The sequence below is a fragment of the Molossus molossus genome, unplaced genomic scaffold (assembly GCF_014108415.1).
Source record: "Molossus molossus isolate mMolMol1 unplaced genomic scaffold, mMolMol1.p scaffold_m16_p_14, whole genome shotgun sequence".
Taxonomy (NCBI): Eukaryota; Metazoa; Chordata; class Mammalia; order Chiroptera; family Molossidae; genus Molossus; species Molossus molossus.
Window position 1 is genome coordinate 13,479,237 of NW_023425349.1, and position 24,008 is coordinate 13,503,244.

The 24,008-nt window shown below is 43.1% G+C and overlaps 1 protein-coding gene across 5 annotated transcripts in view; it reads left to right on the forward strand.

Moving 5' to 3' along the window:
* CDK5RAP2 (CDK5 regulatory subunit associated protein 2) overlaps positions 1–24,008 on the forward strand; it is a 184,641-nt gene continuing 160,633 nt past the window's right edge. For 3 of the 5 annotated variants that reach the window (XM_036260325.1, XM_036260328.1, XM_036260326.1), the window contains exons 1-3: positions 1–225; positions 10,302–10,369; positions 14,300–14,367. In XM_036260325.1, coding sequence (XP_036116218.1) covers positions 170–225; positions 10,302–10,369; positions 14,300–14,367 — 192 coding nt within the window. In that variant the 5' untranslated portion in view covers positions 1–169. Of the gene's footprint in view, positions 226–10,301; positions 10,370–14,299; positions 14,368–19,789; positions 19,995–24,008 lie in introns of those variants that run through there. The other 2 variants (XM_036260327.1, XM_036260329.1) reach the window with 2 other exon arrangements.

Consider the following 24,008-nt stretch of genomic DNA (forward strand, 5'->3'; position numbering starts at 1 on the left):
GATGGCGGCGGCTGCGGTTTGAATTCCAGCGGCGCCGCCGGAGTCCGAACAGGAGCTGGATTGGAGGGGGCGGAGACCTGCAGAGCCGGGCGGGCCGCGCGCGACCGCAGCGGGGACCAGTGGTGTCGCCACCACAGACACCAATGCCACCACCTCCTCGAAGTCCGTGATGGACTCGGTGTTGGAAGAGGACGTCACCCTCCCCGGGACGCTCAGCGGCTGCAGGTGCGGCCCGGCTTTAGGGGGTTCACGGTAACCGCGGCGGGGTTCCCGCTGATGGGGGTTCTCCAGCGGAGAACAGGGGTTTGCTCTTGAGGATGTGTGAGGGTTTCAGGTGTGGGGTCGCTTTCTTTGGGGACCCATCAGCTGATAGTGTGGGGGGCTGGGGGTCCCGACCGCACCACACTCGCCTTTCGTGTTTCGGGACATTCTCGGGAGACGGGGTGAGGGACAGGGGAGGCTGCTCAGGGGAGCGGGCGGAGGGGGCCCCCAGGGGGGCCCTTAGTGGGAGCTGGTTGAGGGGCAGGACCCTGAGGGCACTTGACGGTTCATTCTGGTTTGGGGGTTTGCTTTCATTATGGGGAATGCAGTTGGTCTGTCCAGACTTTGCTTGTGGGGTCACAGAGAGGCCACCAGGGCGAAGGCAATGGACTGCCATGGTTAAGAACCTTGGCTGGAGTTGAACAGAATTGGATTCAAATCCAAGCCCTTTCAGCTGTGTGACCTTGGTAGAGTGACTTCACCTACTTTCCCATCTGTAAAATGGGGCTAGTGGTAATATCCACCCAACAGACTTGGGGTGAGGATTAAAGGAGAAGACGCTTTCCCAGTCATTTGCTTGGCAAGTGTGGTGCCTGGCACATAATCAGTGCCTAAAAAACGATTGTGTTGCCATGGTCGTCATCATCAATAGTAATATAAATTGGGGAATGCTGACAGGCCCCCCAATGGACCTGTCCCAAGAGGCAGATGGAGTCCACATTGCTGGTGGGGCCAGGGTCTCTCCTTCCGGTGGGAAGGCCTGACAGCCTTGCACTGCCCTAGGGCCGGGGCCCTTTGGTTGTCCTGGGTTCCTGGTTGGAGAGTGGTCCCGGGATGGGGAGGAGAGCCTGACTGGGACAGTGCAGTGTGTATCCAGGTCTGCTAGGGACAGGTTGCTGCTTTTAGTTGGCAGACCCTAATTTCTTTTAATCCTGACCCGAGGACATTTTTCCATTTTTGTTCAGGTAGAGTGGGAAGGAGAGAGAGGAAGAGAGAGAGAGAGAGAGAGAGAGAGAGAGAGAGAAACATTGACATGAAAGGGACATATTGAGTGGCCATCTCCCGCATGACTCCAACTGGGGCCGGGGACAAACTGCAACCAAGGTACGTGCCCTTAGCGGGAACCAAACCCAGGTCTCTCTGGACCGCAGACCGATGCTCCAACCACTGAGCCAAACCGGCCAGGGCAGGCAGACCCTAATTTAAAGGGTGACCATATTACTTGTGAAACCTGGATGCTCTGAAGAGTGAAATGGGCACAATTAATATTTATGTTGGACAGCAGGTCTAGACAAGCCCTGTCTTGGGCAAACCTGTACAGATAGTTACTTTGTTTATTGAGAATCTACTATGGCCCGGCCGGCCGGTGTGGCTCAGTGGTTGAGCATCCACCCATGCACCAAGAGGTCGCCCGTTCGATTCCTGGTCAGGACACATGCCCAGGTCGTGGGCCAAATCCCCAGTGGAGGGCATGCAGGAGGCGGCCAGTCAGTGTTCCCTCTCATCGATGTTTTCATCTTTCTCACCCTCTCCCTTCCTTTCTCTAAAAATCAATAAAGAAAAGAAAAAAAAAGAGAGAGAGAATCTACTATGAATAAGGCAGAGTCAGGCCCTTTGCAGCTTAATTGAATCCTATGGTAGTTCATCATGTCTCGTTCTCTTCCTCTTACTACCACTGCCCCAATATATTGTGTTGTGACCTGTTACCCAGATAGTCCAGTTTTCCTTTACGCCTCTAATATTAATTGAGTATTCCCATATATTATCATTCTAACTTGTAAGTTCTTGAAAGTTCTTTTTAGACCATCACAGTCTGATGCTTTATATGTTTAATGCTTCTCATTGCCATTAAGATAAACTCCATGATTATTCTCTCAGATAGCTTTTCTCATCTCGGTGCCAGTTGGCCAGACCCAGCTGGGTTACAGTCCCAATTCTGCCACTTAACAATCCTGTGACCTTGGATAAGTCACTTACCCTCTGAGCCTCAGTTTTCATCATCTGTAAAGTGGGTGAGTCTAGAGAGGTTTAGCCCAGTGTCTCACCCAGGTTAGTAACTCATCAAATAGTCTCCCCTGTTCTCCTTGACTTCACAGGACCCAGGGGCTACATACAAATCTCTCATTCACATGCTTCAGACCCTCCCTGGCTCCTTTTTACACCCAGGATGAAGTTCTTTAATGGGGCTTCCAAGGTCCTTCCTAATCGGGCCCCATCTACTTCACAGCCTCCTTTGTCCTCCCTCTCCCTACCCTGTCCCCTTCCCGGGCTCTTCACTCTGCCGGGCTGCCAAACTCTTTGTCATGAATGATCTCACCTTGTTCTTTCTTACTGCTCGGCCTGTGCACTTGCTCGTCTTGCTGCCTGGATTGCCCTCCCTACGCCCCTTAGCCTTATTAATGCTTATTATTTTTTAGGTCTCACTTTAGATGTCACTGCCAGAAAGTTTTCACTGACATTCCCCCATCCCCACCTGGGCCCTCTCTACTCTAGCCACCCCATCCATCACTGACCCTTTCTCAGCCCTTACTGCCTCACTGAATTTTCTTGACTAGCGCTGTCCAACAGAAATATAGCTTGAGCCACATATGTGATTTAAACTTTTCTAGTAGCCAAATTTAAAAAGTAAAACAAAAACAGGTAAAATTAATTTTAATAATGTGTTTAATTTAGTTTAGTATTTTTGTATATTACCATTCTAACTTGTAAACAGCAGAAAATTATTAATAATTATTAAAATTATTTTGTATTCTTTTTTATCTTATGGAGTCTTTGAAGCCCAGTATGTATTTTACACTTAAGTAGTTCTCAGCGTGGATTGACCACATCCGGTGGTACATGTGTCCGATGAGTCCCGTATTGGACATTGTAGGTACCCTGTTCACTTGTCCATCTCCCAGATTCGGCTATGACCTGTTTGAGAGCAGGGGCTGTATTTTGATCATCTTTGTAATCCTGGTTCCTAACTTGGTATCTAGCTCATAAATGGGGCTCAGTAACTCTTTTTTAACTTACTGATAAACAATGCTTTTTTGACAATATTATCCCTATTTATAGGTGAAGACACTGGGGCTCAGAGAGGTGAAGTGAATAGTCTGGGATCCACAGAAAGTGCACGATCAAGTCTGGACTTATATCTAGGCCTATTGACTCCAAAGCCTGGCTCCCAGTACCCTGTCCTGCCTTCTGACTAGTTCTGTGTACCTATTCTGAGAGGATTCTAGGAGGATTTTATGAAGCCACTGGTACTTGAATTGGCCCTTAAAGACTGGCAGAAAGGTTGTGTGAGAGAGCTTCTACACTAGGTGGTCACAGTGGAAGAGAAAATCGTCTGGAATAAAATCACCTCATCTTCTGCTAGTATGAGCACTCTTCTGCTTGGTCATTGCCAAGCCCCAGTTTTAGAGACAAAACTGGATTCCAGTTTGTCCTTAGACTTTTGTTGAATTAAGTTAGTGTGTGTCATTTTCTCTAAACCTGATCACCTGTGGGTGCCCCAAAACACTCCAGCCCTGTGACATTTAGGCTCAGATCCCTGCCCCAGGAACCTCATCCAAGCTAAGGCCCCTTATTAAATCCTGCCTGGTGGTGTTGCAAGAAACCTGTGCTTTGTACAGGGTCTGAATCCTGCTTCAGCTAGTTGCTAGCTATATCACTTGAGTAATTCACTTAACCCTTCTGAGCCTCAGTTTCTCTTTGGTAATATCTATTTTATCTGGGTGTCTGTAGATGAATGGAGATTGTGTATTGCCTGGCACCTACTGGGAGTGCATTAAATGTTAGCTAATTTTGTTATATTGTTTCCATGTTACACTGTTTTCTGATCAGATCCTCTGTGCCTACAACCCTGGCTCCACCCTTTTATTTTCATGCCCAGGATTCTGCCTCTCCCTAACTGGGAGCTTCCTAAGACCTGTGCCAAACTAGTTCATCTATAGGTCCCACTAGTATATGGCCACTAAGTGCTTGCAGTCTGCTTACGGGCAGACCAAAAAAGAAATGTTTTCTTATAAGTTTGTACTTTCCCAAAAGTTTGTACACAGGTTGTCCTTTATCAGGCAAAGAGTGCCTTCATGGAATTTTGTAAAAGGAGTTTGAGAAAGGGGATGGTGGAATGAAATTTTCAGTGAAGGCCTAAGGCTGACTTTGGATCAGGGGTCCTGGTAGACTGTGAGGTTTGAGGAGAGCACCCCTCGCCATGTGTAACTCTGAGGGCAGGAAGCACATCTGGCTTGTTGCCCACTGTACCTTTAGACCCAGAACCATCTCTGACACATAGTAGAGGCTCAACTAATATTTGTTGAATGAATAATTTATTTTCAGTCTTTGTTTGAAAAGCTAAATACCATGTAAACGTAGGTCCTATATTGAGTAGTGAAATGCTGCTTTGGAATCACTGAACAAGTGCATATACAGAGTGTCAAGTGGTACAGTCTTTTTGGAACACAGTTTGGCATCTATTAACATTAAAAATGTGCCGGTCTTTTGTTTTTTTGGTTTTTTTTTAATCCTCACCTGAGGATATTTTTCTATTTATTTTCAGATAAAATGGGAGGTGGGGAGGGGGTGGAGAAAGAGAGAGATCGATATGAAACACATCGACTGGTTGCCTCCTGCACAACCCTGACCAGGGCGGGGGATGCACCTCAACCGAGGTACGTGCCCTTGACTGCAATTGAACCCTCGACTCATTGGTCTGTGGGCCAATGCTCTAACCACTGAGCAAAACTGACCAGGGCAGCCTGTGAGTTTTTTAACAGCTTCATTGAAATATAATTTATATGCTATAAAGTTCACCATTTAAAATGTACTATTTAATGATTTTTCAGATATTTAAAGAATTGTGCAACCATCACTGTATTTTAATTTGCAAACATTTTCATCATCCAAAAAAATATGCCTATTAGTAGTTGCTCCCTGCCTTACTCTGTTTAGGCTGCTGCAGCAAAAATACCATAGATTGGATGAGTTATAGACAATAGAGATTTACTTCTCATTGTTGTAGAGGCTGAAAGTCCAGGATCAGGGTGCCAGCATGGTCAGGAACTGGTGAGACCCTTATCCAGGTTGGATACTGCTGACTTCTCCTTGTATCCTTATGTGGAAGAGTAGAGAGAGGAAGCAAGCTCTCTCTCATCTCTCATAAGGGCACTAATCCCATTCATGAAGGCTCCACCCTCATGACCTCATCCAATCCTAATTATTTCCCAAAAGCCCCATCTCATAATACTATCACATTCATTCATTGGTTTGTGACATTTATTTGTACACAAGTTTTTATGTGGACATATGTTTTCATTTCTCTCTAGGTATATACCCATGAGTGGAATTGCTGGGTCATATGGTAACACTATATTTAACATTTTAAGGAACTGTCCAACTTTTTTCCAACGTGGCCACATCATTTTACACTCTGATCAGCAGTGTATGAGGATTCATATTTCTCTATAGCTTCACGAACACTTGCTATTGTTTGTCTTTTTCACTGTAGCCATCCATGGAGGTGTGACATGGTATTTCATTATGGTATTGGTTTGCATTTCCTAATGTAATGTGGAGCATTTTTTCATGTGCTTATTAGCAATTTGTATATTTTCAAATCCTTTGCCCATTCAAAAAATATGAATATGGCCCTGGCTGATGTGGCTCAGTTGGTTGAGCGTTGTCCCATGCACCAGGAAGTCACTGGTTCGATTCCTGGTCAAGTCACATGCTGGGGTCATGAGCTTGATCCCCAGTAGGGGGTGTGCAGGAAGCAGCCAATCTATGTCTCTCTTTCTCTCTCTCTCTCCATCTCCCCCCTCCCTCTCTTCCTCTTTCCCTCCTTCTCCCTTTCTCTCTCTCTTAAAAAAAAAAATCAGTAAAATCATATTAAAGTCCTGGCCAGTTTGGCTCAGTGATTAGAACATTGGCCCATGGACCAAACAGTCTTGGGTTCGATTCCCAGTCAAGGGCATGTACCAAGTTGCAGGTTTAATCCCCAGCCCTGGTCGGAGTTGCGTGAGAGACAACCAGTTGATGTGTCTCTCTCACATTGATGTTTCTTTCTCTCTTTCTCCCTCCCCATCCCGCTTCCTTCCCTTCCTCTCTTCAACTCTATCTAAAAAAAATATCAGTAGAAAAATATCCTTGGGTGAGGATTAACCAAAGGGGAAAAAAAGTGAATTGTTTTGGACCAGCAGTTCTACTTCTTGTTATCTCTCCACAAGAAATCCTCATGCATGTGCACAAAGAGACCTGTATGAGGATTTTTGTATAGCATTATTTGTAAAAGGAAAAACTTGGAAACAAATTGAATTACCATCAGGGGACTGGGTAAATATAGATCCTTTCAAAAGTGTCTTTCAGACTGTGACCCATGGCAGCTCATGAAATTTAATTTAGTAGGTTGCAATCAGAATTGTATAAAATGGAATAGAACAGAATAGAAAACATTTCAAGAATGAAGGGTAATGTGTATCCTTTTGCGGGTTGTGGGCAATACATGTTGGAAAAGAGTGCTTTGCAGGAGTTAAAAACATTGAGGGAGATCTATTTGTTCTATGATGGAAATATCTTTAGGACACATTAAGTCAGGAAAAGATACTGCAGAATAATATAAAGTTTGAGTGCATTTATTTTTAAGCTACAAAATAAAATTATGTCTCTGTGTATAAATAACGTAGAGAAATGTCTGGAAGGACTCATGTCTTGTTGGCAACAGGGGTTACCTCTTAGGAGGGGACTGAGATGGGAGCGAGAGGTAGTTGAAGAGAACTGGGCTTCTCTATTTTTGTATTTCTATATATCCTCTCTAAGGATAAATAACATAGAGTGACAAATTAATTGTTGAAAGGCAAACAAAAGTGCTCTTGTTGGTGTAATTGTTTTCTGAAAGTGACGCCCAGTCCTATCCACGGCTCTCATAACACTTTACCAATGAAACGCTTAGGCCTAGTTGGGTCTGTGGTATAAATGGACAATTGTTGCTGCCTTATACAGACACAGAAACATCGCTCCTATTGAGTGGCCACTCCTATTGAGAGCAAGATAGCAGGATGAGATGGTGAAGCTCAGGTGAGTGTCCATTCATTCACTCAACAAGTGGTTGACTAACAGCAGTCTTTTGGGGGGAGAGGGGGTGCTCTGCATTGTGGTCAGCGAGCACTGGAAATCCTCTGCCTTCATTCATTCGGACCTCACCACAGCCCCCTGGAGGAAGGTGTTAGGGGTGCCAGGGTGGTGTGGAGGTTAAGAGCATGAAGTTTTAAATCCAGCTAGCTTGGCTTTTGCAGTTTATTCACTTTTTCTGGGCCTCTGTTTTCTCATTTAAAAAAAAAGGCAACATTTAAAAACTGCCACCTACCACAGAAGGGCTGTGGTGAGGATTAAATGGGAGGCTGCCTGTCCTGTCCTGAGTGTGGTGCCTGCTCAGCATGGTGCTCAACAGGGTAGGCTTGTTATGGTCATGCTGGAATTTGCTGGATTTGGTCTCAGCTTTGCCACTAGGCTTTGTGATTTTGAGCAAATAAGTTCCTTCTCTTTTCTGGGCCTTCATCTCCCTGATCTGTACCATGATAAAACCGTATCTAAGCCCCCTTTTCTTGCTTGTTTAGTTTTGATTTCTCGTGAGGCTCCATGAAGCCCCAACCTTAGTTCTCGGGCCAAAAATGAGTGATCAGAACAGGAGGGAGCTACTTAGAGCTGGAAGTGCAGTTGGAACTGACTGGAGTGTGCAGGTGACAGATTCATAGCATTTTAAAAGTGGTAGGTACGCCCTGGCTAGGTGGCTCAGTTGTTTGGGCGTCATCCTGTCTACCAAACATTGCGGGTTTGATTCCCAGTCAGGGCACATACCTAGGTTGTGGGTTCAATCCCCTGTTGTGGAGCCTATGGGAGGCAAACTGATTGTTGTTTCTCTCTCACATCAATGTTTCTCTCTCTCCTCTTTCCTTCTTCCCTTCCTCTGTCTAAAATAAATAAAAAAAACAAAACAAGCAAAAACCCCCCCCACATATCCTGAGATGAGGATTATTGAAAAAAAAAGAATGGGTAGGTAAAGCCCAAGTGGAAGGAATTTCTGGGTTACATAGTGGTTTCTTCTAAGAGTTGGGATGTCATATGTTATTTTTCAAATTTAGTGTTTGCCTATTGGAAACTTATCTAAGACAAAATTCTTTGGCTTTGCCTACCTGGTAGTTTTCAACTGTGATTGATCTTGGATTGAGTAATTGATAGGCCATTTCAGCCAGTGGGAGTCATTCAGTGGCTGTGGTGGGGAGAACCCCATTGGGAATGTAGAGACTAGACTAGGCTGAGCTTGACCAGTAACCTGGTGGGCCTTTGGGCCACCCTCTGCAAAAAGTGGTGATTGAACTTGATTTTGATTAAGAAATTAAAGTTTAGAAAATAGAGTTTGTCCTAGTGATGCTTATTGGAAGAAATAGAGAATTATAGAAAATTAAAAAGAGGAAAATATCTCTCATTTCCACAAATGATGATTTTAAATATTTCCTTTATCTCATTCTGTATTTATAGCCTACCTCATTTCCAAGAAGGAGTAGAGGTGACTATAGTGTATATGTATATTTTTAAATAACTGAGTGCATATTCTACTTAAGTTTTTTTCAGTTAATTTTATAGCAGACATATTTTATGTAATCATTTTCTTTTTTTTGGTAATCATTTTCTTGATGTTGGAATTTTATATCCATTATTTTTGCTTGGCACTCATCTTGGAAGTGCATGCCAACTTGAAGTTTGGTCATCAGGCAAAATTGTCTTCAGAACAGAATGGATTTAGATTTAGAAGCTAAGGTTCCATCAACTCCTAGTTTACAGCTGGGGACAGGGACGCATCATTGGGGGTTAGACACAACAGGCCTGGATTCTGGACTTGGTTCTCTGCTTAACTACCATGCGACACTGGATAGGCCACTGAAATTACCTGGATCTCAGCACCTTCCTTTGAAAAATGCATGGACCCTCAGGGAATGGGGTAGCTCTCATGAGAGTAAAGCCTTTATAAATTATAAAGCACTGTGTTTCTAGGTGACAGTGATGTTTTGCTTTACACAATATGCATGTACCTTGCTGGGCACTGTGTCTTGTTTACTTGTCAGTTACTCCATGAAATGGCTGCTGTCCTCCTTTCACGGATGAAGGAAGCAAAGCCTGGAGGAGTATGTGGTAGAGCTCAGACTAGAACCTAGGGTATTGTCTTTGGTGGTAAACCACTCCTCTTATGATGCTTTAGTTTTCTGGCAATGTCTCCAGATCTTCACTGAACCTGTTTTAGTAATCCACCTGGTAAAACTTCTTAGATCAGTGAATTTTGCATTTTTATTTGATGTTCTTAAAGCCTGATTCTTAGAAGCTTAATTTTTTTTTTCTCACCGGACGTTTTTCCATTTTTTGTTCAGATAGAGTGGGAGGGAGAGAGAGAGAAAGAAATATCGACGTGAAAGGGACACATCGAGTGGCTGCCTCCCGCACGACCCAACCAGGGCCAGGGACAAACTATAACCAAGATACGTGCCCTTAGCGGGAACTGAACCCGGGTCTCTCTGGACCACAGACTGACGCTCTTAACCGCTGAGCCAAACCGGCCAGGGCATGAAAGCTTAATTTTTGGTTGTGATGGGTATATTAATAATAGTAATGACAAAAACAATAGTTGCCACTTATTGAGTGTTTACTGTGTACTGTGTTTATGTACGTTAACTCATTTAACCTTTACAGTGAGAGGGTGGTATTCCCATGTAACAGTTTAAGAGAGTGAGACTCAGAAACTTAAGTAGCTTATACTTGGCTCAGTGTCTCTGCACCTACCACATGTATGGCACATAGAGCACTTGATGTGTGCGTGATTAAATGAATGAATGACCAGCTTTACTGAAGGTCACTCAGCTACTGAATTCTTAACCTCTGCACTGCATGATTTCCAGGTGGCTCAGCTGTGTGCACCTCATTGGCTGTGGTCTGATGGTTGTCATCTGCAGTCTTAACAGTCTCTGTTGTTCAAACACTAACCCATCTTTTATGCACCTGTTCTCTCTTAGTGGCCTTGTTCCCAAGTTACCAGATGACCTGGAAGGCATCAGCCCCATTGCTGGTTTGGGAAATGGTGGTAAGTACACAAAGCTGGGCATTCTCTTGAGTAAGAACAAGGGGAGTAGACACCAGACCATGAGGCCCTGAGGCCTTGAGCCTGGGCTCTGATGTCTCTGGGGCCCAGAACTTACCCTGGCCTGGCTAGGTGTTCCCAGTAGGTGCTCAATATTTTATATATGTATTGATTTATTATTCACCTCCTTTCATAAACACAGGACTAGAGGAATTGATGACCGTTAGGCCCTATTTCATGAATTTTCCTACTTTTTAAATATGTTTTATTGATTTTTTTAGAGAGAGAGATAGAAACATCTATGTGAGAGAGAAACATTGATCAACTGCCTCCTGCATGCCCTCTACTGGGGATCGGGCCCAAAACCCAGGCATCTGCCCAGACCGGGAATTGAACTGGGACCTCTCAGTCCATAGGATGACGCTTAATCCACTGAGCCACACCAGCCAGGCTCTTTCTCTCTTTTTTTTAATCCTTACCCAAGAATATGTTTATCATTGATTCTAGAGAGAATAGAAGGGAGAGAGAGAGACACATACATTGATGTGAGAAAGAAACATTGATCGGTTGCCTCATGAATTCACCCTGACTGGGAATTGAACCTGCAACCTGGGTATGTGTCCTGACTAGGAATTGAACTTGTGATCCTTCAGTGCATGGGATAATGCCCTAACCACTGAGCTACACCGGCCAGGGTCGGTTTTCTTTCTTGCTATTAAGCTTGTAGGGATTCAATCTATGTTTGCTTAACTGAATGACTGCATGGAGGCTGGACGTTGAATTGGTGACTAGTCAGGCACGGAAGATCTGTTGGCTCCCACTGCTGAGTGGCTGGAGACCGAGGAGAGCTGCTGTCTGATCTTTTGTGTGCCAAGGCCTTCCTGGCAGGCTGCTGGATTCCATTTGCTGGTGGAGGCCCAGCATTCCTACACAGGCCTGCCCTTTGGAGACAAATGGCTGGTTAGACCGCAGGAGACGGTGCCGAGTAAATAAGCATCTATTGTGGTGAAGCTGGATTGTGAGGAGACTTTCTGCTTTGCAGTGTGCATTTTGTGAAGCACTCTTCATACTTTTTGTTTTTGAAAAAAGTGCAAGCTACCATAAGTATCTGTGGGAAGTGCTAATAATTTGACTTGTTGAAATATCTTGGAGATATTTTGACTTGTGTTTTATTCTCTTCCCCAAAGTGATGAGATATGTGCAAAAGGGAGACATTTTTAGAGCAGATCATATAAATGTCACAAGGTTTATTTCTGGAGAATACTTTAGTTTATAGGCCACCGTTAGGTTTTCCTTCAGAATATGTTAACTTTTAACACAAAATCCAACAATTCAGGCTTCTGCTTTTCCTGCCCACAGGCAATTAGAAACAGAAAATTGGTAGGCCTGCTCCTTAATTCAACCCATGTGTACATTTGCTTCATGCCAGGCTCTGGGCTAAGCCCTGGGATTCAGCCTTGAATAGGTTACGGTCAAGCCGAAAAGACAGAAAATTAAACAGAATTATGATGGTAAATCATACGATGAATGTAATGAGTGAAGAAGGGTAAGGTGTTGTGAGAGGGGTAAGAGGGAATTTACCATGGTGAATGGAGGAGGTGGGTTAGGTAAGAGTTTCCTAAGAAACTGATATTGCAGCCAAGACTTGAAGAATGGGTAGGACCTAGATAGAGACACAGGCACAGGCGACCCAGCATGGCCATTTCAGGAGCAGGGACACACATCTGTGTGTCCTGAGTCTGGCCCTGCCCAGCCCCTGAACATCTTTTCCACTGAATGGTTCAGAGCACCGTGCCCATTCCCACCTCTGGGCCTTTGACGGGACATTTCTTTTCCTTTTGCCCCCACAACTGCCTGCTGCCTCTTTAAGACTGAGTTTGAAGCCCGGCCAGCGTGGCTCAGTGGTTGAGCGTCGACCCATGCACCAAGAGGTCGCCGGTTCAATTCCTAGTCAGGGCACATGCCCAGGTTGTAGGCCCAATCCCCGGTGGGGGGGCATGCAGGAGGAGGCCAGTCTATGTTCTCTCTCATAGATGTTTCTCTCTCTCTCTCTCTCTCTCTCCCCCTCTCTTTTCCGCTCTCTCTAAACGCAGTAAAGAAAAAATATTTGGAGGAAAAAAAAAACAGATTGAGCTTGAAGCTCACTGCCTTCCCTGGCTCTCCTCAGGATGACTTAGATGCGTCTTTCTTTCTGAAAGTTACATATTTCTTTTCATTGATTCCTGTTAGCTACTTAAAAAATATCCAGAATTAGACCACTTCTGGTCACTTATACTTCTGCCACCCTGGTCTAAGCCACCCTGATCTCTGGCCTAGATTATCCCAGTATTAACTGATCTCCTTGTTCCTAAGTACCTTTCAGTCTGTTCTCAGTGAGGCAGCCAGAGGGAGCCTGTAGAAACCTGAGTCTGATCATGTTACTCCTTAGCTCAGAATCCTCTGTTGGCTCTCGGAGTCCTGAGAAGAGCCTGCAGGGCCATCCACAGTCTGTCTCCCAGTCCCTCGCTTACCTCCTCTCTGTCCCGTTTAGTCCACTGGTGTCATGGCTGGTCATCAGGCCCCCTAGACGTGCTCCCACCTCAGGCTTCTCCCTTTGCCCTTCTCCAGGTCTGCACAGATGTCACTTTCTCAGCGAGACCTCCCTTAATTTAACCACCTTACTTAAAATTGCAATCTTGGTCTTTTTTATCCTTATCCACTCTATTTTTTCCCACAGCATTTATCATATTTTAACATGCTGTGTAATTGCCCTATTATTTTGTTTATTGTCTGTCTCCTCTTTCTAGAATATCAGCTCTATATTTCTGTTATGTTTCCTGATATAGCCACATCCAGAATGATGCCTAGTGGCGAAGAGGTCCTCCATGCCTGTTTGTCGGAAGATGCTTTCATTCACTCAGCACGCATTTACTCAGCAGCTAAAAAGTGCCATGCGCTTTGTGCAGCATCCTAGTTTGTGTCCATCTCTGTCTTGCCCACTAGGTTGGGAACCTCTTTGGCTCAGCATCAGTGTCTCCTTCACTGTCGTTTCCCCAGCACCCTACACACAGTAGGGGTGTAAGAAAAGTTTGCTGAATTAAAGAAGCTGTGGACAAATTTGGATTTTGGAAGAGTCTTTAATCATTCCAAAGCAGGGATCAGCAGTTTCCAACCCAAAGCCTGCTTTTGAAAATAAGCTTTTTAAAAAAAAAAATGTTTTTATTGATTTTTTTTAGAGAGAGAGAGAGAAACATTGATGTGGATAGAAGCATCTATCGGCTGCCTCCTGCATGCCCCCTACCGGGGTGCAAGCCCGCAACCCGGACACGTGCCCTGACCAGGAATCAAACCAGATTGATGCTCAGTCCATTGAGCCACACCGGCTGGGATGAAAATAAGCTTTTATTGGAACACAGCTTTATTGGTTTATAATTGTCTGCGGCTGTTTTTGTGCTGCAACAAGAGTTAGTAATGTAACTGTCTTATATTTGTAACAGATTTTAGACTTTATGTATGGCCTACAAAGCCTAAAATATTTGTTGTCTGGTGCCTTAGAAAGTTGCCAGCCCTTGCTGTCAAGTCAGTTAGGCATGCTTTGTTTTAATTGCTGACAGGTGGGATGATATTCCTGTTCAGCAGAATATTTTTATACAAAGAGTGAGGAGGTACATATCAGGATGGTGCTGCTTTGCCACATGCCTAGTGCATTTTCTGAGTTCATCCTCTGACACATACATTATTACATTGGGACTAGTGTAAGTAATTTGTAAATACTTGAAATCTAATGGTTTAGAGCTTTCCCTGGACTCAGATCAGTAAATCACAACAGACAGAAAGTACCAGCAGAATATACTGTGGAAGCTATTCACGTTTTCTTCCCTGGCTGCTATATCCGAGTAGGGATGATGGGCGATTTGCATACCATGATGTTTTGTCTATTTCACCTCTTTATAGTGCTCCCAAAGGTGTCAGAAGAAACGGTGTCTCCCACCAGAGCACGGAACATGAAGGACTTTGAAAATGTAAGTAGAGATACCAAGTTACTGTCCCTGACAAATCATGCCTACTGCCGCTATCTGAGCAGACCCTGGAGGGAGCTGTATTTCTTGACAAGTGTCTAAGCTGGATAATGCCACAGTTTGGAGGAATGCCGTGTCTCGTGGGCATTCTCTGTGCAGCTGTTGCATACCTAGGCAGTTGGCCCTTTAATACGTAAACCAGGTATGGCTTCCAACAGGATCGGCAATTTCCAACTTGGGGGAGGGTGGTGTATTTCTGGTGTTCCAAACTTGAGGATATTACCATATTGCACAGTTGAGAGGAGCTTTCTTATAATGTCTTGTTTATGGTCCCCATTTAATCTTTGCTATAACTCTGTGAGGTATTTTGTATTATCCTCATTTTACAGATAAGGAATCATGTAGTACTTAAGTGGCAGAGGTAGGATTTGGATCCAGGTTTTTAATGACTTAGAAGCTATTATTCTTTTCACCACATTGGGGCGACTCCTTGCATTTTGTAGGGTTCATTTTTGTTGCTGTTGAATGAAACGCGAACAGCGTGGACCCAGCGCTGTGTGGTAATTGTCTGAGGATGGATTACGTGGTGATAGATTTGGTTCCTATGCTTAATGTCTTTTGGTACTGTGTCTTTCATTTGTTAGTAGAGGGCATTTGTTGTCAAGTAACAGGAAAATAAGGTTATTTTCCCAATTCCGAATCTCCTTAACAAGTTACCTGTTCAATGCTCTCATTTATCATGGGAAGAATTAGACCCTTCTTCATTTGTAACCAAATGAAACCCATACTATGCAAGATAGGGAGATATTTATCGGAGAGAAGATGAAGGATCAGAGAGAAGGACGTTCCACAATTGTTTCTCTCTCCCCAGTTGTCTTTACAGAACAGAGCAGTACTGTTTCTGGATTTAATTTAGAATACTCATTATTGCTAATAGTTATCTGCAAGCCACCAGTGACCAATTGAAGAAATGACTTGTCAGATCTCTAATGGAAACAAGTAATTTCTGAGCTTTGAGTTGTTATAATTTCAACTGTACAGCTTGATCTATGCTGTGGGGTCTGGAGCCGTAAACGGATGAGATTTGATTATTTCACGTTGTGTATAATTAAAATGTGCTCTACTATTAAATGGTTGTTGCTGTTTTTCATAAGAGTAATACTAGCTACTGCTTATGGAGCTCTCGCTCTGAGCTGGGCACTTATATGTTAGGCTCTTCATCTACATTACATTAATGTTAAAGCAGCTCTGTAAGATATAGTTATTTAATTTACAAAGGGCACAGTTTTGAGTTGTATTTCTAGATGGAAAACTTAATAGAATCTTAGAATTTTTATTTCACTTTTATTGTTTGCCATGTGACCTGGGAGGAATCAGTTGAATCCAGCCTTCTTTAATATGTGTAGGAGAAATTGAGGCCCAGAGGTGTGATGTGGCAAAGCTGTTCTCAGTGGAGCATAGCCTCTGGAGCCAGGCTGCCTGCTCATCCACCCCGTTGGGTGACCTTGGGCCAGTAACTTAACCTTTCTGTACGTTTCTTGTCTTGACAGCCGGCATGGTAATAGTTTCTATTTGGTAGTGCTGTCATGAAGATTAAAGGAATGAATGTGTGTGAAACACAGGTGCCTAACTGAGTTCATCCTATGTGTCAGCTGTTGCTCCTTCTTATTATTGGTATATTTATTATTGTGGTTTTTTCCTTCTGTGCATGTGATTTAAGTTTCCCTTTGCTCAGATGTGCTCTTGATGACCTAAATACTATTTTCTTAAAGGCGAGGGAGGGCCTTCCATGCCAATATGTTTTAGGATTTATGTGGTTTTTTTTTGACTGTGGTCTTTTGGCTGCTGTCAGGTTTTTATGGCATTAATATTTTTTACTGTAGCGTTTTCAAGAGCAGATTCTTCAGTTGAAATCGAAACACTGTTTTCAGTGTTTCCCTTTTAGGTCTTTATAAGTCACTGAAATTTTTCATCTGACCTGAGCTACCCAGTTCATGACTACTGTGTTGAGGTAGTCTGAACTTTCTGTGGGATGCTTATAGGAAATGGTCTTGGCATCTCATGCTAGTTTTAAAGTCAGTATGCATATTAAAGAGGAGGCTGGAATACTTTTGATTTAAAGGGAAAACTTATGATTCCTCTTCTTCTAATCTCAGATGATGGTATCCGAACATCAGGGTCTGTTAGCTAGCAGCTAGCAAGACATAGGCCTTGTTCTGTTTTTGCTCAGAGTTCATCTGTTCATCAATAAATATTTTTAGCCCTGGTGGTTTTGCTCAGCGGTTAGAGCGTCGGCCTGCAGACCAGAGAGGCCCGGGTTCGGTTCCCACTAAGGACATGTACCTGGTTGCAGTTCGTCCCTGGCCCTGGTTGGGGTCGTGTGGGTGGCAACCACTCGATGTATCTCTCACATTGATGTTTCTCTCTCTTTCTCCCTCTCTCCCTCCCTCTCTATCTGAAGATAAGTGCAAATGTCCTCAGGTGAGGATAAAATAAAAAATAAAATAAATATTTTCAGATATATACCCTGTGCCAGGTTATGCTAGGGACTGGGGAATTTGTAGTAGGTTAATACCGAGTATGTTTCCCTGCTAGACTCCCAGTCTACTTGAGGAGATGGAGAGGAAAACGGTACAGTGATAGAGATAAGGACAGGGCACTGTGGGGCACGGAGGAGGGGCCCTGAACCTGGCCTGGTGGATTCTGGAAGCGTCCCTGGAGGAGTTGTTCCTTGAGTTGATATTCGGGGACAAGGAGGGATTAGCCAAGGCACGAAGACTGGGAGAGCATCCCAGACAAAAGGACTCACATGGGCAGACCTAGAGAGAGGCATGATAGGCTGTGATGAATTTAGAGAACTCTAAGTTCCCTTTGGCTGGAAGGAGGCTGTATGAGGGGGCCGGAGAGAAGCTTGGCCGCTGAAGCAGGCAGGGGTCAGATCCTGTGTATTACATTGCTCTGTCTGATTTTGTCCTGAAGATGAAGGGGGGAACCAGTGATGGATTGATCTGGGAGGGAAATGACTAAATTACACTTTCAGATCACCCAGGCTGGTGACTGCAAGGAGGGAGCAAGGCGGGGGCAGTGTGATCAGTTAAAAGGCTGCTGTGTGTGGTCTTGTGGAGAAGGGGGTGATGTTGGAGCTAAGGGATGGGGTCATGAAATGTTTAGAAGAAAGTCAGAATTTCAGAGCCAGAGAAATGCCAGGAGTCCCTTCATTTGACACCGGACTCTGAAGCCCAGAAATGAGAGGGACTTCTTCAGGCTTTGAACTCAGGTCTCCTGGCCCAGGAAGTCTTTCTACTCCACTCAGCTATTCTGCAAGGCCTCACTCGGACATATGAAAACCACATGCCTTCTTTTGGGTCTTTAAACTGGTAATCCATTGCCTAGCTACCTTCATTAGCTGAAGGTATAACCACTTCTATGGCCGACCTATGGTAGGAAGTTGGCAAATCAGTTTGGTCTGCAGTGGGGGCCTGTCTTACTGGACCCAGAATCTGGTTCAGCATATCCAGTTAGTCCGATAGCAATCTTTATTCATTTATAGAAGAGTTAAATCTGGCTTTTCCTGTGACCTTCCTGACAAGGAATGACGGGTAGCTTTCTACCTCCATTAATACTATTGATGGGTAGTATTATTTAATGACTGTCTAAAGTTCATGAAGAGATTAAAAGGGATGGATTGAACCACAATTTGCATAATCTTTTATTGTGGGACATTCCAGATTGTTTCTAATATTTCGCTATTACAAACAAAGCTGTGATGAATGTTTCTGTGCACATGTCCTTTTGCAGTTATGTGATTATTTTCTCAGGGTAAAGTCTGCTGCTCGTGTCTCATACCCAGTTGCCCTGCGGTGCTGGTGTTCTTGTTCTTTTTGTTGAAAATTCTTGGTTTCAGCTGAGACAGTTGGTCAAATTTAGTGTTTTATCTGAGGATGACTGGGAGGTCACATCTTCAAATTTGCTCTGTAACCTCTATATTACGAGTTACTTACTATTACCAGGGAATGATTCCCTTCACCCTCCCCACCCCTGCCCCATTTGTCATAAAAAATAAAACCAAACATATTCCTCTTGAGCCCATTAATTCATTTTGGGAAAACTTATTCTCAGGAAACAACTCAGTAGAAGGAAAAAGCTCTGTGTATGAAGGTGTCTATTGCTACATTGTATATAATTGAAAAATTGGGAACAAAGGAATTATATTTTACATGTGTCATTTCCGGGGCTTCCCAAATAAGCTTGTGAGGAAGGTATTTCACAGATGAGGAAGCTGAGGTTGGAGCGATTAAATGACTTGCCCATGAGGTTGGTATGATTGAGAAACTCAAAGCGGGCAAAACTCAAGCCCGGTCTTTTTGATTATAAAGCCCGAATGCTTTCCACTAGGTCACACTGACTGCACAGATGCCCAGTAGAGGAATGTGATATAATTGACAGTGAATCAGTTCAGTAGAATTGAGTGCAATCATTTCAAATAATAATTCTATGTAATTCTGCAACAACAATTTAAGAAATTAGGGGAAAGCAATGGAATATCCAAATTCACTTATGTTATAATTTTATTTAAAATGTATATTCATGAGTGAAAGCTGAAAAGAATATAACAGGAGTTGATTTCATAAGTTGATTTCATTGGATTCCAAGTACTGTTTCGGGTTCAGTTTTAAAATTCTGTTATTGCTACAGTACTGTTGTTGCTACTACTTATTGTTAATAAGGAGATGTTTGCCTGGAAACAGTTTTCCCGATGGCTTGAGGACACAAGGGAGAGTATTGGAGTCAGAAATGAATTCCAAAGTGTCCTCCTCATTTTACTAACCTCACTTGGCTGCTGCTGGCAGAATCATCATATATGCGGAGTGTTCACCAGAGAGGAACTCTGGACAGGAAGAGTTCATGGTTTTGTGATGTTCCGGTGAGTGGTCTAACTGTTTTTGGATTTTCAAAAATTGATGGTGGCCCAAAGATCTGTTTAATGAGGACTTGAGTGGAAGTGAATTCCTTTTGAAAGCCAGCCTTTGTTTCCTGCTTGCAAATGCCAGGTCCTGCCAGTACTTTAGCTTTTTGGTTGTCACAACACCCCTGTGAGCATAGTTGATTTTTATCCTTACTTTATAGATGAGCCAACAAAAATGTTAAATGATTTTCCCAAGGTCACAGGGCTCACAAGTGGCAGCATTGGAAGTTCAGTTCGTTCTGCTGACCCCAGGGCCTTGTTCCAAGCCCTGCTGCCTTGAATCGAAAGGCAGTCTGTTGGGTGAGCTTCAGCTTTGGTGGCCCAGGCTCTTGCAAGCCATTGAAACTGATTGCCGGAGTGAGGTCCCTGCTTAGACTTCAGTTAAGGCAGGCCTGGTTGGAGTTGCCCTGGTTCTTTTTCACATTGTTGATTTTTGCTTTTCTTCCCTTTCTGGTGGAGCTCTAGGCTAGACAAGGCTTTTGACAGGAAGTGAGAGTGGGAGGAAGCTAGGACTGAGGAGCAGCTCCTTCAAAGTGGGGCCCCTGTCCAGCTTCAGAAAGCGCCACCCGGAATCATGTTGCCCTTTGCAGACGGCTGCAGTTCCACAACACTGGGGCTCTGAAGGCGGGAGTGTGGCGGGCCCAGCTCTTGCGTTAGCTTACTGGTGAGCATTTGGTTTCTGAGTCATATTTGGTGGGTTTTCTATTTTGAGGTATTTATTCCTACTGTATGGTAAGTTGTTTTCAGTTTTTCCAGCTCAAGTTTAAAACATTCTTTTGAACTTGTTCTCAAAGGGAGAAGTTCAAATGAGAAGAATATTAATATGTTTTAAGTTCTTACACTGTGCTAGGCATAATACTAAACAATGAAATTAATTTCTTCTAATCCTTCTAATAGCTCTCTTATATATTCTTATAATCCCATTTTTATAGATAAAGGAACTGAGGCAAACGGGAAAATGAACATGACTAAAGAAAGTCATACAGCTAGTAATGCAGTCTGGATTGTATTTATTAATTAATTTATTCATTTATTTAACAAATGTTGATTGAGTGTCTACTATGTTCTAGGTACTATGCTAAAACCTCAGGGCCATGAACAGATAAGGTCTGTGCCCTCAAGAAGTGGGTTATAGTCATATAGTGAACATGATAAATAATAAATGTGTCAATAAATAAGGTGGTCGAGATGGGGACCACTTTAGATCGGATAGTTAGGAAGGGCCCGGGTGAGTTGATGACCTTTGAGCTGAGATGGAAAGGATGAGACTGAGCTGCCCTGGCAAGTGCTGCAGGAAGAGCTGTGCAGGCAGATAGGAGCTGGGCTTATTTGAGGACCAGAAAGGAGGTTAGTGAGGCTGGAACATTGTGAGCAATGTTGAGACTAGAGAGGCGGGCTGGAGCCAGGTCACACAGCGCCTTGTGGCCATGGCAGGGAGTGCTTGTCTAAGAGTGGAGAAAAGACATGGAGTGATGTGATCCAGATCTGTCTGACTGATGCCTGCTTGCATCGCACTACCTTTGAGAAAGTCCTACATGTGTTTGTCCACCCATCCAGCGGTTGGGTACTTAGTAACTTTCTCCTCTGTTTTAGACTAGAATGAACAAGAAGATATGGTTCCCGATGTCTTAGAGATGGTTTGGGAGAAAGGCACATAACCAGCTGGTACAATGCAGAGTAATAACTGCTATGATGAAGAAAGTGGAGGGTATATGGAAACATTTAGAAGGGTTCCCAGTCCAACCTGGTGGGGGTTGTCAGAGAAAACTTTACAGGGGAAGTGGTTTTAAGCAGAGAACTAGACTGGCATTGTTATGGAAAAGATAGTGTCTGTATTTCATTTGGGCCTGTCTGGCATTGGCAATGACCTTCTGAAGGCTTATTTACCTTTCTATTACTTTTTAAGAAAATGTCTTTACCTATAAATAGGACAAATATTCTTTCAAGTGTTGTTAAGAATTTTAGCAGTGTGTACAATGTGGGCATTCTAAGCAAGCTCCATAAATATTTTATTGGTAGCTGAGTAACAGAATAAGGTTTCTCTTTATAGGATGCAGCTGGCAGGGTAGACTTTTTTGTTTGAATGAACATTTTATGTGCTGTTTCCTTACGACATTCAAAAGGAGGCTTTAATGAACCTACCAATTGTTTCTTGTGCTGTTCTTGTTAGCCACAAAATTGTTAACAAGAGGGCCAAGGGCAGACAGTTTGAAAATATAATGTTGAGTAAGCTTATCATTTTCTTTTATCCAGTCATAAAAGTATGTTTGTTAAAATAAGTATTATATGCTATTACCAATTATTTTTTTAAATGCTGAAAAAAACAACAACCCAGTGAGTGTATATGTATGGGGATATATTAGGCATTCAAGTACAGCTATTAATATTTTGCTATATATTTTTTTGGTTATTTTAAATTCAACTTTATTGAGATATAATTTACATAAAATAAAATTTACCAATTTTAAGTGTTGGATGAGTTTTGGCTAATGTATACTCCTGTAACCTCTGTCATAATCAAGAAAAAAATATATATAGTTTTTTTTGTTTTTTTCATCCTCACCTGAGGACATTTTTCCATTTTTTGTACAGATAGAGTGGGAGGGAGAGAGGGGAAGAGAGAGAGAGAGAGAGAGAGAAACATCGATGTGAAAGGGACACATCGAGTGGCTGCCACCCGCACGACCAGCCAGGGCCGGGGACAAACTGCAACCGAGGTACATGCCCTTAGCGGGAACCGAACCTGGGTCTCTGTGGACCGCAGGCCGACGCTCTAACCGCTGAGCCAAACTGGCCAGGGCTATATAGTTTTTTAATATGTGTATACTGTTCTAGGTTCATGTGACCATCATCACAATCAGAATGTAGAACAGTTCCATGATGCCAGAATATTCCCACTTGTTGTCTCTTCGTGGTCAAACCCTCTCTTTACCCCAAACCTCTGGCAGCAATGCTCTGTTCTTCATCCCTATAATTTTGCTTTTTCCAGAGGTCACATAAATGGAATCATACAGTTTGTAATCTTTTGAGGCTAGCTTCTTTTCCTCGGTGTAGTAATGTCTTTGCAATATATTCATGTTGCTGTGTATATCGCAGTAGCTAGTATTATTCCATCATATGGATGTACAGTTTATTCTTTCACCTTTTGAAGGACATTTGGGTTCTTTCTGTATTTTGGTGCTTGTTAATGAAGCTGCAATAAACATTCACATACAGGTTTTTAGGTAAACATAGGTTTTCATTTCTTTAGGGTAAATAGGAGTGGAATTGGCGAGTCTCATAGGATGAGTGTAGTTTTTTTGGGTAAGAAATGGCCAAATTGTTATCCATAGTGCTTGTGCCATTTTGCATTCTCATCATCAGAGTTTGAGAATTCCAATGGTTCCATATCCTCATCAGCATTTGATATTATCAATCACAAATTTTTTTTTTAGCTATTCTAGTAGGTATATAGTGGTATCTCATTGTAGTTTTCATTTGCATTTTCCTAATGGCTACAGTTGTTGAAAATCTTTTCTTGTGCTTTGTCATCTGTGTGTTTTCTGTGAAGTTTTTTTTCAAATATTTTGCTTTTTTAAAAAATTGGGTTGTTTTCTTACAGTTACATTTTGAGAGTTACTTATGTGTTCTAGCTACTGTTTCTGTGTTGGATATGTGATTTGCAAATATTTCTCATATTGTGTTGCTTGTCTTTTCATTCTCTTAACATTGTTTTTTTTTTGTTTTGTTTTTTTATCCTCACCTGAGGACATTTTTCCATTTTTTGTACAGATAGAGCGGGAGGGAGAGAGAGGAAGAGAGACAGAGAGAAACATCTATGTGAAGGGACACATCGAGTGGCTGCCACCCGCACGACCAACCAGGGCCGGGGACACACTGCAACCGAGGTACGTGCCCTTAACGGGAACCGAACCCGGGTCTCTCTGTACCGCAGGCCGACGCTCCAACCGCTGAGCCAAACCGGCCAGGGCTTAACACTGTGTTTTTGAGAGCAAACGTTTAAAATTTTGATGAAGCCCAATTTATTGATTAAAAAAAGTTTTTTATGGATGATGCTTCACTGTTATAGCTAAGAACTCTACTGAGTCCTAGGTTCCAAAGACTTCCTCCTATGTATTCTTCTAAAAGTTATATAATTTTACCTTGCTTCTTTTGTGATAGATTTTTTTTTTTTTTTTTTTTTTTTTAATCCTCACCCGAGGACATTTTTCCATTTTTTGTTCAGGTAGAGTGGGAGGGAGAGAGAGGAACAGAGAGAGAGAGAGAAACATCGATGTGAAAGGAACACATCGAGTGGCTGCCACCCGCACAACCGACCAGGGCCGGGGACAAACTGCAACCGAGGTACATGCCCTTAGCGGGAACCGAACCCGGGTCTCTCCGGACCGCAGGCCGACGCTCTAACCGCTGAGCCAAACCGGCCAGGGCTGTGATAGATTAATTGACCATATAAATGTGGGTTTATTCCTGGGCTCTCTATTCTATTCCATTGATATATGTGTCTGTTTTTACTCTGGTACCATACCATTTTGATTACTGTAGCTTTATAGTATAGTTTGAAATCAGGGAGCATGATACCTCCAGCTTTGTAATTCTTTCTTGAGATTGCTTTGGTTATTCAAGGTCTTTTGTAGTTCATATCAATTTTAAGATTCTTTGTTCTAGTTCTGTGAAAAAA